The 16,540-nt window shown below is 44.5% G+C and overlaps 1 protein-coding gene across 9 annotated transcripts in view; it reads right to left on the minus strand.

The window, feature by feature from the left end:
* The window catches only part of MAP7D3 (MAP7 domain containing 3), a 56,829-nt gene that overhangs the window by 24,365 nt on the left and 15,924 nt on the right, over positions 1–16,540 (minus strand). For 6 of the 9 annotated variants that reach the window (XM_019421487.2, XM_053891323.1, XM_053891324.1 and 3 more), the window contains exons 1-4: positions 7,600–7,731; positions 2,032–2,127; positions 1,841–1,924; positions 589–752 (exon numbers count right to left, since the gene is read on the minus strand). In XM_019421487.2, coding sequence (XP_019277032.1) covers positions 589–752; positions 1,841–1,924; positions 2,032–2,127; positions 7,600–7,660 — 405 coding nt within the window. In that variant the 5' untranslated portion in view covers positions 7,661–7,731. Of the gene's footprint in view, positions 1–588; positions 753–1,840; positions 1,925–2,031; positions 2,128–7,599; positions 7,733–16,540 lie in introns of those variants that run through there. The other 3 variants (XM_053891320.1, XM_053891322.1, XM_053891321.1) reach the window with 2 other exon arrangements.

Below are 16,540 nucleotides of genomic sequence, written 5' to 3' on the forward strand. Positions count from 1 at the left end.
CGGACAATAAAAGACAAATTGACTGAAGTGGGACAGAAGGGGAAATAGAGGGCATTACTAAGGCAATGACTCATACCCACAGGGTGCCAGACACCAAGAGTCCAGAAAGGTAAAGAGAGCAGCAGGACTACAGAATGGCAGGGGAAAGAGCGGGACTGCGGGGGACGCGTGGTGAGGAAGGGGGGGGGGTGGCACACAGGAGAAAAGACAGGGGAGGCCGGATGGGAAGTGTGCTCCCCTCTGACTGGCCTGCACTCAAGCAGTCAGAGGAGCCGCCATGAGAAGTACGATGGGGAGCCTATCAGGGCAAATTCCAGAGGCTCAGTGGAAGGGTCAGTCAGGGAGAGTGGAAGGGCTCTCTTCCTGGGCCTGCAAGGCTCCGCTTTTACATCAGCTAGTGGTTCTAAACTCAGGGGTCTGACACGACAGGGACAAGAGGCTCTACCACTGAAGGGAAGCAGCGAGAACTGGAGATGGTTCCTTTGGCAGGGGAGGGGGCAGTAAAGGCAGAAAGGCTAAGAAAAAAGTGGTCCGGTGCTGGGCAACACAGTGTGTCATCTGATTAACAGGCTTTACAAAAATACATACCCTTTCCTCCTGTAATTTTTGTTTCCTTTTTTCTTCTGCGGATATTCTCCGCTGTTCATCCTTTTCTTTCTGTTCTTTCAGCTTTCGTTGTTTTTCTTCCATCAGTTTTTCATACTGGATCCTGGACTTCCTTTCTTTCTCAAGCAGTTGTGTTTCTTTGTTGGCTGAAATATTCCAAACACATTTTCAAGGTGTAAGAGCCAAGCAAATATTTAACTTTTCCACATTATACACAAGAAAGAAAAAGGTAATGTATCTCCTTCTCTTAAAAATAACATAACCTATGCTAATAACAAAAGATCATGTGAGTGTAAGAGAATGGCCACTAAAGTATTTGCCCTGGGTGTTCATTTAACTCCAGAGAACTGAGATGGCTTAGATGACCACTCATATCCTGTCCAAACTAAGATTCCAAATTAAAAACAAATATTTTCTTTCATGTGGTATTTCTGCTGATTTGAGCCAAGGTTAAACCCCACCAGATTAACCTGCTATATACATTAAAATAAGAAATAAAAAGAAAACACATAGGCAGAATGTTTTTGTTCATTCTCTTAGGAAACTGCTTTCAAAGGCCTCATCTATGCAGACCACACTCCAGCATGCCAGTTCTACAATCATGGATTTAGTCATGTACCACATTATGAACAGCATGATGTTTTCCTACTTCAAATTTCCCATCTCTAAAGCCTGGAGAGCATCTATGCAGTTCTAAAATACTCTTCTGAAGAGCTACAGGAAGAAACCGCTCCTCATTAAAACAAAGACAAATGATATCCATTTGAATGAAGCTGAGCACAAGTTTTGTCAGGGGATTTCAAAGATCAGAGAAAAATGCAGTTGAAAAAGCAGTCCCTTAAGTTGTAGAAGGATATTCTTTTAGATTCTAATTTACACTTAAGAAGTGTATGTTAGGATTATTAGCAACTTCATTTTCCTTTTTAGAGTCATTTTTATTGAAATCCCATTCCTCTGGTTTCTACAAATGTTGAAATTTTCATATTTTAGTTTTCAGAAAATTGGAGGTAACAGAATTTACTACTTCAAAAATTAAACAATTTAATCAAATATTTTTCTTGGGCCTTCTTTATCTTACTTAGTATAATCATTGAATCCAATATAATACATCCTAGGAAAAATGTAATCTATGATATAAACAGATCAGGAAAAGTAAGCAAAACCACTCTGGAAATACATAACCTTACAAGAAAATTCACTCATTCTGATTATTTTTTAAAAATCTAAAATATACCATCTTGTTGTCTTTTCTTTTCTTCTCGGCGCTCCTTCGCCAACCTCTGCCTGGTGTCACTTTTAAGGACAGATCCATCTATGACTAAAAACAAAAAAAAAAAGAGAGAAAAAAGTAAGACATTAATAGGATATCAAATTTTAATGACATGACACTTTGACATCTATCACAAAGCATTCTAGAAATTATACCTGGCTTGAATGATGATTTTATATTTGAGGATTGAGATGCAGAGCTAAAACCACTCTGATTCCGTCTTTCTTCGGCCATGGCGTGAGCAGCCGCAACTAGAACACAGGAACATAAAGGGAAGGGATTAGATAATAAGAATACGGTTAATACAGGGGGAGGCAAACAAAGCACAGGCCGTCGTCTTTGATGATAAAGGATAGCATCTCATCTATAAGGCAAAATCATGATAGATTAATCCAGGTCAACAATACAGACATACTGAGTACCTATGACGTTCAACAACAGTTTAAGAATTAAAGCTGTTTACTGTGGATGTGCTGGCATACCAGTGGACATAAGGAGAGAGCTGTGAGTGGGAGTGGCAGCACAAGCTTGTGGATGAGTAGGAACTAATGATTAATAGCTTTCAAAAATGCATCAGGCAAGACATTACAGCAAGTACTAGAAAAAGTGAGCTGGCAAGGAATTGGAAAAACTGTTTTGCCATAAATTGGGAATTTAGAAAAGAGTTGGCATTTATGGATCTGAATTTAGAAGCAGAAGTGTCAACAGTGAGATCCTCAAAGATTGGGCCAATATTAAAGAAGTAAATTTATAAATTACCTACATGTGGGCTTTTCTACTGTGGCTGCACACTAGGGTTACCTAAGTTGCTTTAAAAATACATTAGCAATGGGGGCACCTGGGTGGCTGAGTCAGTTAAGTGTTCGACTTCAGCTCAGGTCATGATCTCAGGGTTCGTGGGTTCGAGCCCCGTGTCAGGCTCTGTGCTGATAGTGCAGAGCCTGGAGCCTGCTTCAGATTCCGTGTCTCCCTCTCTCTTTCTTCCCCTCCCCCGCTCACGTGCGCTCTCTCTTGCCCTCAAAAAGTAAATAAACATTAAAAAAAATTTTTTAAATACATTAAGCAATGTATTAGCAATGACTGCTTCTCCCCACCCCCAGTCTCTGGGGTGGGGGCCTAGGCATTATCAGTTGCTAAAAGGTCTATTCTAATGCACAGTGAAGGTGGAGAAGCACTGGAGGAATTTCCATTGAGATAGTATTATTCTAGGTAGAAAAGTGTCAGGCAAAGATAAATTTACACATGCCTTGTAAAACAGGCCCAAAAGTAGTAAATAACTTCAATAAAGGTGAAATACAAGGTTAGGGGAGCACAATTTGAGGAGAGTAAGAAAAACTAAAATTCTAGGATGATACACCAATTACTACAGGGGATACCCTGAACCCTTTAATTCCACGTATGGCCATATCTAAAATGCCCCACAATGCTGGGCATCTTCAGGAAGGATCTGGAGATTAACACTGAAAACTCTCTTCTACCCTTGTAAAAGCCTAGGAAATATGTCCCTGCGATACTGCGTACAATTGTTTTCTACATATCAGGAAAAAATAGAACAGTGGAAGATGGACAGTTAAAATAATTAAAGGAATAGAGTGGCTGTCATTGCCCTCATAGAAAGAAGGGACTCTGAGATGTTCCTTGCCACTGAGGAAAGATATCCAGGAATCATTTTACAGAGTAACCTTGAACGTGATGTCACAATTGCAGTCATAGGGCTATTTCAAAAGGGAAAAAGGATTTTTTTTTTTTACCCCAGAGACCTAACAGCTCAGATAATCCATGATTTAGGTAAATTTGAAGATTAGACTCTTCTCAGCTTCCTTCCTAGTTCAACAACTAGCAATTTTATGTACCAGAAGTTATCCTCTGAATTTAAGTACTACAGTGCATTAAGAAAAATTCTTAAATATAGTGTATAAATTAATTAAACCCTCCTATACACTCCCTCCTATTTGTAACATGTCTATGTGAGCATAGAAAAAACAACAGTTGGTTCTGCACATTCGGCTTTCCTGCTTAGAAGTAACAAAGAAAGTCCATATTTTGGCACAATTTAGCTGACCATAAGGGCAATTTCTCTCAAAATATACAATTTTACCAGACATAAAGACCTCATTAAACAGTAGTAGCTTCAGAATTAGCTGTGGTGGGAATAATGAACTAAACCATAAAGGTCAATGTGGAAATAATATCGTCTGATTTTTAGAACTTTATATCCAAATTCTTACCAGCAAAAAATACATTTACCAAGAGGACAGGTTCTAGAAACCACTTAAAATGTTCAGGCAATGGGACAAAGGCTTTAGTCTGAGCTTAACAGAGTATTTTACTAAACTCTGTTGAATGAGGAAATTCACTTACCATTCATTTTAAGGTTACAGCAAGGTGCAGTTTAAGTCCTATACTAATTCTGAATCCCAAATTAAAGTTAAAAGTTACCTTTTGCCTGGAGATTAAGAAAATGTGTAGAGTTTATTAAAACTGAAATATGAACCTTAATCTATATTTATGGTACTTAACTAAAAATTGCTATAATAATGTATATTACCTCACCATTTACTTAATGGTGTGTCTCCCTCTCTCTCTCTGCCTCCCCCTGCTCATGCTCTGTCTCTGTCTCTCAAAAAAATGAATGCTAAAAAACTTTTAAGAAAAAAAAAAAAGAAAATACAGCAATGGTGGGGCACTTGGGTGGCTCAGTTGATTAAGCATCTGACTCTTGGTTTAGGCCTAGGTCATGATCTCACGGTTCATGAGTTCGAGCCCCCCATCAGAGCCTGCTTGGGACTGTCTCTCTATCCCTCTCTCTCTGCCCCTTCCCCAGTGGCTCTCTCAAAATAAATAAACTTAAAAACTAAAAAAGAAAATAAGCAATGGAAATATTTTAAAATAAAGCACTTAACTATTTTTCTAAAAGAAAGCACTATTATGCTTTGCTAAGAAAGGCCTGAATTTAGAAAAAACTTGTCAAAGACATTAGAAGAAAACCATTCTTGGGGCACCCGGGTGGCTCAGTCGGTTAAGCATCCCACTTGGGCTCAGCTCACAATCTCAGGATTGGTGAGTTTTGAGTCCCACCTCAGGGCTCTCTGGCTGTCAGCTTGGTGCCCGCTTTGGATCCTCTCTCTCCCTCTCTCTTTGCCTGTCCCTCAAAAACAAACATTTTTTATAAATCGGGGGGGGGCGGGGGGGGGGGGGGAGAAAACCATTCTCCTCCCATAAGGGAAAACTTACAAACTCAATCATCCTGGATATCAAGCCCAGTAAAAGCCTCAGAATGCACTGAACCAAAAATAGCCACTACTAAGGATATCAAAGTTAAAGAATGCTTTAGATTTAATAGATTTTTTAAAGCTGTCATTGAAATTTTGAAGCCTCTTTTGGATATAAAGCGTTTTAGCTCATTACCAACTTCAATATAGTGGAAAGTTCCAGCTTCTCTTTGCCTGCCCCCCAGACACACAGGATCTGTGTCACTAGGGCAAACTAAATACAAGAAAGGAAGAATACTTTTCTGTGACAACTAGTTCAAGAATGGTAATAATCTTCCAAATGCTTAATCCCATGAGATGCCAATGATAAAATACTCATCCCAATACTTATTCGGCAATTCTAAATTGTCTGCCACAGTTGCTGCTCTTGATATCACTCTCCGAATTCAACATAAAATCTGTAGCCCCTCCCCACCATGATCCTTCTTCCCCCAAATCCTTTCTTCTGTACTCATTAGAAATATTAGATCACATACACTACTATTTTTATTAGGTAGCAAAGGGGTAGATTGTAAAAAATGATTGAAAGGTTTTTTAATAAAAAAGGCTATGAGTGTGGCAGAGAACCACCATACTGTGAAACTAATTGTTACAGATTAACAGATTTAGTGTTACTCACTGTTATTTGGAAAAGAGAATAAAACAACGTAATTGCCACCAAGTCCTATCATGGGCTCCTGCTGGACGTAGTGCACTAGGGGGTCTAGCAGTAGACAGTTCCAGCAGCTCAATCAATACCTGACCACTCCCACAGCTGCTGGCCCTGTGCCGGACCCACTACTACCCTGCACCTGAAGAAGTTATTTGTTTAGTACAATGTTTTAACTTTGGGAGCCAGGTTCCCAGCAGGAAATGAAATTGGCCAGATTAACAGATTTAGTGCTATTCAGTGTTGTTTGGGTAACAGAATAAAAAGTAACTGTCACAGTAGCATTTCATTTCACAAAGTAGCAAAACATTTCAAAGACTCCTTGTCCCTTTCAGGAAATCCATCAGGGCAAATCTAGTTAAGCTGGTACCCTGTGAAACTCTAACATGTAACATGTGATATTTTCAATTCCTCATATGAAATGGGCAGCAAGGTCAACTGCCGTTCTGGGTTAAGTCCTTTTTGCATGGCTTAGTTTTTGGTTTGAAATATACTGTGAATTCAAGCAACTGTCTCATTCAAAAATTTAAAGTACTTCACAACATTCAATATCCTTTCCAAAAATGCTTTTCTTTGGGGGGGGGGGGGCAGCGGTTTATCCAGAATGCTGGTTAATTTGAATCACTGCAATAAACCAATGGCAGAGAGCCTTAGGTGTCAACAAGCAATGAAACAATCCGAACTTACTGCAAACTCTCTAGGTGAAGCAGAATAAGCTAGAGACAGAAGGGGTTGACTTCCCAAGGAAAGGGTACTTGCTACTGATGCATTAGGGAGTTGATTCAAAGTATTCCGAAGAAAGGTAATTTAATTTTTCAAATGCAAATGAAAATATCCCTAAGGATTTCAATAAAATTAATTAAGATGGTTTTATTCAAGCTCATATAACAGGAAGCTGGCCTGAGAACAGCAAGCAACCTCCCACAAGCAAGAAATACCATTTCGCTCAGCTAGCGGAAGCAGCCTCCTGGGCTAAGCAACGCGCTGCCAAATTTGAGAAAATTAGCGATTTTAGGCGCGCGGGGCGGGGGGACATTTTGGCGACGGGACCGTTTTAGGAGAAAGCGCTCTGAAGTGCTGCTTCCCCTTCGCTGCAGCCTAGGGTCGGGCAAGATGTCCCACGGAAGGTGACATCTTGGCGAAGTCATGTGCTACAGCAGGCAAATCAGGAGCAGAGAGGCAAGTTTCTTCCCAACTTTCAAAGCCACAGCCCCCCAAGGCTCCGTCCCCACCGGACCCTGACAGGGAGGGAGCGGGGCATTAAGCACCTCTGGAGAAGCGAGGACTGCGACCGTGGGAGGCGATCGGAGCGCGAGCGCCGCGGCCAGAGGGAAAACTCCCGGCTCAGGGCTGCCCCGGCGCACGGGGTCCCGGCCGGCGCTCGCACATCCCGGGCCGCGGCGCGTCCGTCGCCCCCCAACGGCAGGCGGAGCCCGGGACCGTCCGCGGGGTCCGGGGTCCCAGCGCGCCTCCCCCCATCCCCCGCCGCCCGCGCCCGTTAGTTCCCTCGCGCCCCGCCCGCGGGGCTCGACCGTTAGCCGCGGCAGTTGGGCCGCTGGCCACGGGACTTCGGCCGTCAGCGGTGCCGGCCGGCCGTCTCCTCACCCCGCCCCCGTCCCCCAACGGTTCCGCGTCCCGTCCTAGGGAACTCCCGGGCGGGTGAGGGGAGGACCGGACGGCGCGAGGCCACCTCACAGAAAAGTTTTTGGCGACCGGCGCGCCACTCCAACGGTCCTCGGGGCCGCGAGCAGCCCGCCTCCCGCACGGGCCCAGACTCCCCCCGGAGCCGCCAGGCCGCTCACCCATCCGTTCGCGCAGTCCCCTGAGGGATGTGCCGCCGCCGGTGCCGGCACGCTCCGCCATCTTCCGAGCCTCTGAGGTGGGAACCGCTGGCGGCGCTGGGGGCCCAGTGCGCAGTCTCCGACGCCGCCGTCTCGCCAGCCTTGGCCGCGACGCCAGGGGGCGTGGTGAGGCGGGGCGGGGCCAGAAGGAGCCGCCGCGCCCACCTCGGATCCGCAAACTCTGCCGCGCCGCTCCCCACGCACCACGTCCCGACCTGTTGAGCCGCGACCTACTGGTCTAAAGAAACCCTCTCCTCTGTTGCGTGGGCCAGCCAATCATTGGCCGGGTGGGCCATCCAACATTCTTTTTTTACTTTCATCTAGTCTACCTAGCAACGCAGTAACACTCCTTCATTCATTTGTTCCTTTAGGGAGCATTATACTGAGTGCCTCATTGGTGTGCTTGCATCCGGAGTTTGCTAATCTTTGAAACACTACAGAAAGAAAGGCCCAAGTGGAGGAAAGAGGCCCAGAGACAGGCTGGGAGAGAGGTTCCTGTTAGGTCTCGATGTTGCATGAATTGTCTTTAGGGTGTTTGTGGGTCTTTACAGCGAAGGAGAGGACTTAACTGACATTAATCTCTCTAGGTTTTGGAGGCGGCCCTTCAAGATCGCCTCCTGAAGCCAAGACTACACTGTATGTTAACAAACTTGAGAATAAATTAAAAAAAAAAAAAGCAAAAATGATTGCGGAATGTTTTTCCCATTCACAAAGAAAAAACTTAATTCACCTCGTACACCATTGAGGGGCAGGCATCACTTCCTGCGTGATTGCCTGTACGAGGTCGAGGTCAAGTCACCCCTGTGATTACTGTAGTGTGGCACATGGTTGTAGGGAAGGGGTTTGTGATGCGGCCACAGGTAGGGGTCAGGAGATCACTTGTGGGATGTGCACTTTGATGAGCCCACTGTATCTCAAAATTACATGGGAGCTATAAAAAGGAAGAAGCTAATAACAGCAAATATTTATTGACTCTTACTATGTGCCATGCACTGTTCTAACTGCGTTACATATATTAATTCATTTAATCCCCCTACTACCCGATAAAGTAGGTACCATTATCATTCCCATCTCATAGATAAGAAAAGGAAAGCAGAGAGAAATTCAATTATTCACAGTCACAGTTACTAACAGAACTGGAATTTGAACCCAAAATGTCTGACCAGTCTCCATGTGCTTAGTCGTCAGCGATACTGTTTCATGAGAGTGGAGATTTATAGATATACATATAGTTCATAAATTAGCATCAAGAATGCATAAAGATCTAAAAATATATAAGAAAAAGACAACCTCCACAAAGTGAGCAAAAGGCATACACAGGTCTTTCACAGGAGAAAAATCACAAGTGATCAATAAACATAAGATGCTCAAACTCTAGCAGTCAGGAGAATACAAACAAAAACTGAAAGATATCATGTTACACCTACAGATCTAGCAAATTTAAAGAATGGACAATAAGTGTCGGTGAGGTTGTAGCTTAACACTGGATATGGAGAAGAAAATGCTGGTAGGGGAATAGGCGGGGTGCAGTGGGAGTCGGGGATGGGGTGGGGTGGGGGAAGTTTGGCATTATAAAGTACCCAAAGCCGTGCTCCTCCGTATATGCAGACCAATGTTTTGCATGATGCACATGATGGTAGCCATGATTATTAGTAAGACACGCATGTGATTAAGGCACGAGCAAGGCACATACACACAAATTCAGCTTTGAGGACTTTACCTAGAACTTCACAGACAGACAATCTAGAAAAATGCAATACCACCTTTGTAGTTTCTTGCAAAAATGTTCAAAATGTTGAACCCATTATTAGATATTGAAACCCATCTAACCATCAGGAAACATTCAGATAAATCCAGACTGTGGATATATTCTACAAAACAACGGGCCTGGATGCTTCAAAATGTTAATAATGTCAGGAAAGATTAAAGACAAACATCAGGGAAGTGTTCCAGATCAGAGGAGACTACAGAGAGCAAATGTGAAACACAATGTGAAACACGGTCCTTGATTAGAAACAAGATTAAAAAAAATAACTTTAAAGAGCATTCATTACTGGGCAACTGGATACATTTGAATATGAACGTGTGTGTATTGGATAATATCGTATCAAGGTCAGGTTTCATGGGCGTGAGAACGATATTGTGGTCACGTAGGAAAATGTCTTTTTTCAGAAAAAATAATTGCTGCAGAATTTAGGGAAAAATCATTATAATGTCTGAAACAGCAAACATCACAAAATGTTAAAAATTGGTGACTCTAGATGGGCCTATAGATGTTTGTTTTTTTGTTCTTTCAATTCTTCTGCGGGTGTGAAACTTTTCAAAATACAAAAACGGGAGAATTTTTAAAATCTAGAATGTGTGTCTTCAGCTGTCTTGTAAACACCACCACTTTGAATAAAAACAAAATTTGATTTGAAATCACATACTGGGGAAGAACCCTCCCTAATCTTTCGAGCATTGTAGAGCCTTTAAAGGCCTTAATCCTGCCCAGGTGTGGGGGGGGGGGGAGGAGGTTTACCAAAAATCAAACACAGGCAGGGTTTGCTGGGAGCTGGGTGAGTAATTAAAGTGTGTTCCAAGAGCTCAGAGGGATGAGAGTCAGATGCCTAACTGAGCCATCCAGGCGTGCCTGGAAATCTGGATTTTAATGTAAAATCTCTTAGATGACGGCATTCAAAGTTTTGAAAAACATGGTGCAGGGCAAATAAAATGATCTGCTACCTCATCAGTGTTCAGTTTTCTCAACTGTCTTATTTTTTATGTTTGAATAAAAATCCAAACAAGGCGGGGGGGGGGGCACCTGGGTGGCTCAGTCGGGTAAGCATCTGACGTTGGCTCAGGTCACACTCTCATGGTTTGTGAGGTTCGTGAGTTTGAGCCCCACATGGGGCTCTGCACTCTCAGCACGGAGCTTGCTTCGGATCCTCTGTCTCCCTCTCTCTCTCTGCCCCTCCCTCACTGGTGATGAGCTCTCTCTCTCTCAAAAATCAACATTTAAAAAAAGTCCAAACAAGGTTCACACACGGCACGGTTATACCTTTTAAGTCTCTTTTAATCTATAGATAACCCTTCTTTCTGTTTGATAGACCACCGTGAAGTTTAGCATGCATTCATTAATTCCAAAGGCAGAGTCACTCAAACTTCTTGGCCACCCACTCTGAGCCTGGCAGATTGGGGAGAAAGAGGCAGGGAAGGAGCCCTGCCCCCCAATGATTCTATGCTGATTATGAGACATCAGGGCCCCCCCCCCCTTGGAGGTTTCCTTGCAGCTAGAGCAGCTCCCTGAGAAGCCCCCACGAAACTGTGTATCTCTCCGAAAAATATTGGAAGTAAAGACTGCCAGCTTGGGTAGAATGAGTCTATTCCTCTGGAGCCAACCCAGACTCATCTGGGAAAGAACCCAGGCAGCTCCTCTCCTCCTGTGTTTGGAAAGCATACGTTCCCCAGTGAGCAAAAAAGAACTGGAATCCTGCTCCCTTTTTTTCCCACTTGGCTATATTTTTCCCTTAGACCTGACACCAGCAGGAAGAACATTCAGAAACCACAGCCACAATAGGTCTCGGGTTTGTCACCTTTTTTTTTTTTTTTTCTATTAAGCGGTAAATTTTTTTAAAACTGAGTTCACATGTCACACAAACACTCGGTGGACTCACCACGTCCAACACATTTGCATCAAAACTGCCACGACCACGGCACTGTACTGTGACTTTGAAGCTTCACAGCCCTGAGCTGGTTCTTCCTGTCCATCCCGGAACTACCTGTCAGATTCAGCCAATCGAGCACACGGTGGAGGCAGGGATCTGGTTTTGAGTTCCTTCGCCTCTCATTTCTGACTCTTCCCTCCCATCTGCTGCAGCCCGGCTGTGATGCAGGGGGAAGAGTGAGGTTTCATTCTGGACTCATGTCTTGCCAAATCTACTCACATTTTCCTTTCTTTCCCCAAATCTGCACTTTTCTTCCCTCCTACGTTACAGGCTTACCTCAGGCTCTGGTAATTTCTCAAAGCTTTGCCAGCTCTGGAATTCCTACCCCAGCAGTCTCCACCCCCTTCCCGCCCCCCCACCTCCATGCTAAAACCCTTCACACCCACCCCCCACCCCTTCCCCACCTCGTCTTTGCTTGGAGAACCAGGGTGGCCTTGTTCTCTGTGCCCTCTCTTTTTAGGGACTCCCTGGCTTCCTGGGGTGGTCTGGGGGCTGATCGTCTTGGCCTGAGCTCACCACAGTGGGGACAGTGAGCTTTTGAGGAAAGGAAGAAAAGACCACCACCACTGGTTTGGGCGGGGGGGGGGGGGGGGGGGGGAGGGGGGATATTTCCCTCCAAACTGGAAATTCGGATAAACCTCAGAGGGGAAGGGTGTGTGGTGGCCGCAGTGGCCATCTGTTGGGAGTAGTAGGTACATCTTGGATACTTAGGGCAGATAGTAAGAGGTGCTATTTGTCCAGTGCCTACCCAATGGCAGGTGCAGTGCAAGAGGCTTTGCATGGATTATTTCACAGGATCCTCACCACAATTTTATGAGGTAGCTTCTGTTCTTATCCTCATTTTACAGATGAGGCAACAGGCACGGGGAGGTTGCCTAACCTGTCCATGGTTAGCACAGCTAGGAAGTGGCAGGGCCTGGACTCAAGCCCACGTATCTGTGTCTAATAATCCTTCCACTGTGTCTCCCAGTTTACCAGCTGGCAATCTCCAGTCCACTCTTAACTCCTAACCCGTGGCTTCCGTTTTTTCATTGATCCAGTCCCCACACAGGCTACTGAGCCTTCTCAAGCTGCACTTTCTATAATGGTAAAGTCTTCCTACAACTATATCGCCCAACCCCAAGTGTCTGTAGCTGTCTCTTAAGCCTTTAATAGAACTGACTCAAAGTGTTGAATAAGAAACCATTGGAAATGCGTGTTTAATATATGACTTGCAGTGGAGATAAATATGATTCCTCTTAAGCAGCTTTCTTCTAGAAAGGCTGAGCCGAATCAATCAATGCTGAGTACTCAGGACTGAGTTCAACATGCAAATGTCAAGGAAAAAGTGTCACCTCTATTGCATGCAAGGCATGTTTGTTGAATGAATGAGAGAGAGTACTACCAGCCTCTGCAGTACTGAAGGAGGAAGAAATGAAAATATTTTGGGTGGCCACTGGGGGGTTGAAAAGGTCTAGACTGAAAATTATTGTTAAAGGGCAAGAAAATGTCCTCATTTTTTCCCTCTTGACTTTAAATAAAGTAGAGCAAACACGGGCTGGGCCTTCTCATTCGAAATACAGGTCTGTAATATAAAGGAAGCTTCAGAGGATACCAAAAGCATAAAATATCAAGAAGTGCCCTTTACAGACACTTTGGAATTTCTAACAGAGCTAAAACTTGGTGAAATCCAGATGGGAGAAAATGAGGAGAAAAGAGGAGTCGGGATTGTTTGTTAAAATGCAGATTGTTGGGCCCCATTCCCACAGTTTCTGATTCTATAAGTGTTATTAGTTGTATAACATATATCTCATATATATGCTTTGATGGTGATAAATATGAAAATTCTTATATAGATCTAGTGTTTAGTACTTCCTGATACTTAACACTCTTTTTGTTACTAAGGGCAGGCAGCTGCTTTACCCTACTAGGGTGGATTGAAAGCCAAGGCATCAAGGTGTCACCTGGGAGCATCACACACAGGAAAGGGCATCACAGAGGGAGGGAGGGCATCACACTCAGGGAGGTGCAGCAGGGGAGCCTGAAAGCATTTTGTACCACAGTTTCCCATGCCAGAGTCTGATACGACACACAACATACTTGGTTTTCCTTCTCTTTCCCTCCACCACACACAGGCACCTACATTTTCAAAGGAGATAGTTGGATGATCTGAGGGGGAAACTTCCAGATCGCACACAGGAAGTGCAATGCGAAAGAAACTCCTCTCCTGGGGAGAGACAGACAGACAGTCGGAGGGGCAGAGACATTTCCCAGGGAGCTGTGGTCAGATTTAGGGTAGATCCTGTCCCTTTCTTTACCTATTACACTCAGCCTCTAGTTTATCATATGGTAAACTGAGCCCTCTGCAGCAGAAGGAACGGGTTGTTGCTTTGGGGTTGGTCTAGATGTTTGAAGGCTGTGTAGATGGATGGCATCTGATCCATTTTTATATAGTGCACTTCATGAATCATCAAGTTCTATCTGGGACCACGTACGGTTCTAAAAACTCTTAGGTCTTTAAAACGTTGAGACGTGGGGCGCCTGGCAGGCTCAGTCAGTAGAGGATGTGACTATAGATCACAGGGTTGTGGGTTCAAGCCCCACGTTGGGTGTAGAAATTACTTTAAAATTTTAAAAATCTAAAGAAAAAAAGAATTTCCTCTTGCAAAACTTAATTGTTTGTCAATGGGCTGATACAGTTGTAGTCGAAAGCCTGCACTATAAACCCCATTGTTCCTTCAGGGCCAACTGGCAGATCTATTTAGAGAATGTGTACTTTCAGGAAAGAAAAAAAGGGCCCCAGAGTACAAGGGGACCTGTGTGTATACTCCCCAGGGCACGTGGGTCTAGAGGAATGCACACTTGGGCAGCCAAGAGCCTAAGCAAGTTTTGCCAATGGGTTCTCATCCCTGTGTGCGGCCAGGGTGAAGGACTCAGCAACACAGAGCAAAACTTCCCACAGTCAGATTCGCCCAAGAGCCAGCTCCTCCGGGCCCCGGAGGAGTGTTTTCAGATAAGACTCTTGGGGTGGATGGGCGGAGAAGAAAAAAAAGCACAGGTTATTCCTGAGACCAGTGGGAAAATAGACGATAGATCTCTGCTCCTGTGAAAGACACATAGCCTTGGCTTTGCTTTTCTTCAGATTCTAGATATTACTGAGACAATCACAGAAGGTGAGAGCTAGGAGTGACTGTCAAGGCCACGAACTTTAGTCCTTCATTTTGACTCACGTTCCCACAGCTGGAACCCCACCTAATGCTCTTTTCTCTGCACACACGTGAAAGACTGTCCAAATCGTCTTTTGGAAGAAAAAGAAGTGAGCATTGCTGATGGGGTGCTGGGAACCGTTATGTAATCCAGCTGGAATTTGACCCATATCCTCCCAATGAAACGGAAAAGGGAGATGGGAGGGAAATAGATCGCGATACGGCCACATTGGCAAAGGCATGCTTAAAAGATGTTGAACAACCATGATTTTTGCGAGGGGTCCAACGAGTTGGCCCCTCTCTGACTCAATTCTCATTACCTCCTCCGGGAACACTTTTCTGCGGGCGCAAAACCAGGCAAATGCCTTGGTTCCTGCGTGCCGCTTTACTCCTCCCCACCACACAGAGGCAGGATTCAAGTTCAGAGGCAGGATAAACTGAGTCCAGAGTTCTGGAGCTTTCCAGAGAGGTTCGAGGAGCCAGAGCAAGTGAGGGCCGCTAAAAACAGTGCGTGGCAGCCTACACCAAGGGTAAGAAGAGTAGCAAAATCCCAATTGCTATTTGAATCTGGGGGTGGGCGTGGGAATGGGGGAAGTGACCAAGCAGCAGCGTAACCCGAGAGGCTTCCTGGAAGAAGCAGCTCTTACCACCCGGCTGCATAAATGGTTGCTATTTATCGGATGGTAAATTTTCACACGTGTTATCCTCAGAACTCCGCACGGTGTTCCGTAGCGGGTGTGTGTTGTTGGTGGTGATATTTATTATTATGCCTGGGGATGATTAATTCAACTGAAACATACCCAGGAGGAACTGTTCAGTCTCCTGGAACTAACCAGTTCTTTTTTTCTGGGAGGAGGAGGGTGTGTGTGCCAAATTCTGGTTCCTTCTGGATGTGTGTACAGTGGGATACTGCAGATGAGTCTGACTTCAGAAGGAAGGTGTGACAAATAAAACACTGATTTCAATTTTAGTTCTGTAGAAATATTTGGGAAGCCTGCTCGGCGGCGTTTGCATGATTAAAAATGACCCAGTGCGCGCACTTGACAGGAACATGGGCCACAGCAGGCCTGACATCTCCATATGTCATTTATATCTTAATCCACAGCCTGCTGGGGAAACTCTGGGTAAGATTGCACTTTGGGGACCACTGTCAGTTAGTCTCATGCTATTTTCTTCGCCTATGGCATTCACACATCCTCCACTATGAGCTGGCATTTGGCCCCAGGCCTGTGGCATTGCCATAGGGCTGACTGCAGGGGAAAGAAAATTCAAAATGTGAAATGACTTTGTTCAAATGTGAGTCAGGGATGTGCGCAGCCTGTTTATAGAAGGAGGAAATGACATTTGAAGAAAATCGGTGCCGGGAGAAATGCTGTCATTATATAAGCTTTCAAAATTTAGTAACTAACTGGCTAGGAGAGTAACAGATTGGCTAACTTGTTGAGTCCCCAAACATTCCCCTTTACCCATTATGGTGTGGTGGCCTGGGTCCCAGTCCTGCCACTTAAATGCTATTCGATACTGACCCTAAGTTTCCTCGTCTGTAAAATGAGCATAATAACAGTTGCTTAAAACTGTTTTGTTGATGGGGCGCCTGGGTGGCTCAATCAGTTAAGGGTCCAGCTTCAGCTCAGGTCATGATCTCGCGGCAAGTTCGAGCCCCATGTCGGGCTCTGTGCCGACAGCTCGGAGCCTGGAGCCTGCTTCGGATTCTGTGTCTCCCTCTCTCTCTGCCCCTCCTCCACTTACACTCTGTCTCTCAAAAATTAATAAACATTAAAAAAATAAAATACTACCTATTAAAAAAACCTGTTTTGTTGATATAAAGGATCAGGTTCCATTCTCAATATACACTGAGTTACATGCTTTTTTCACACTGTCTCACTTATGCTTGCCAATTACGCCATGAGGCCAGTAGAATTATCCCCTAAAATGCCGAATGCTATTAACAATGATAACGTAGCACAGGGTGCAGATTGGAATAGGTAATTCGACGCTTTCTTCATTTGA

The sequence above is a fragment of the Panthera pardus genome, unplaced genomic scaffold (genome assembly GCF_024362965.1).
Source record: "Panthera pardus isolate Hobbes unplaced genomic scaffold, ASM2436296v1 HiC_scaffold_27, whole genome shotgun sequence".
NCBI classification, from domain to species: Eukaryota; Metazoa; Chordata; class Mammalia; order Carnivora; family Felidae; genus Panthera; species Panthera pardus.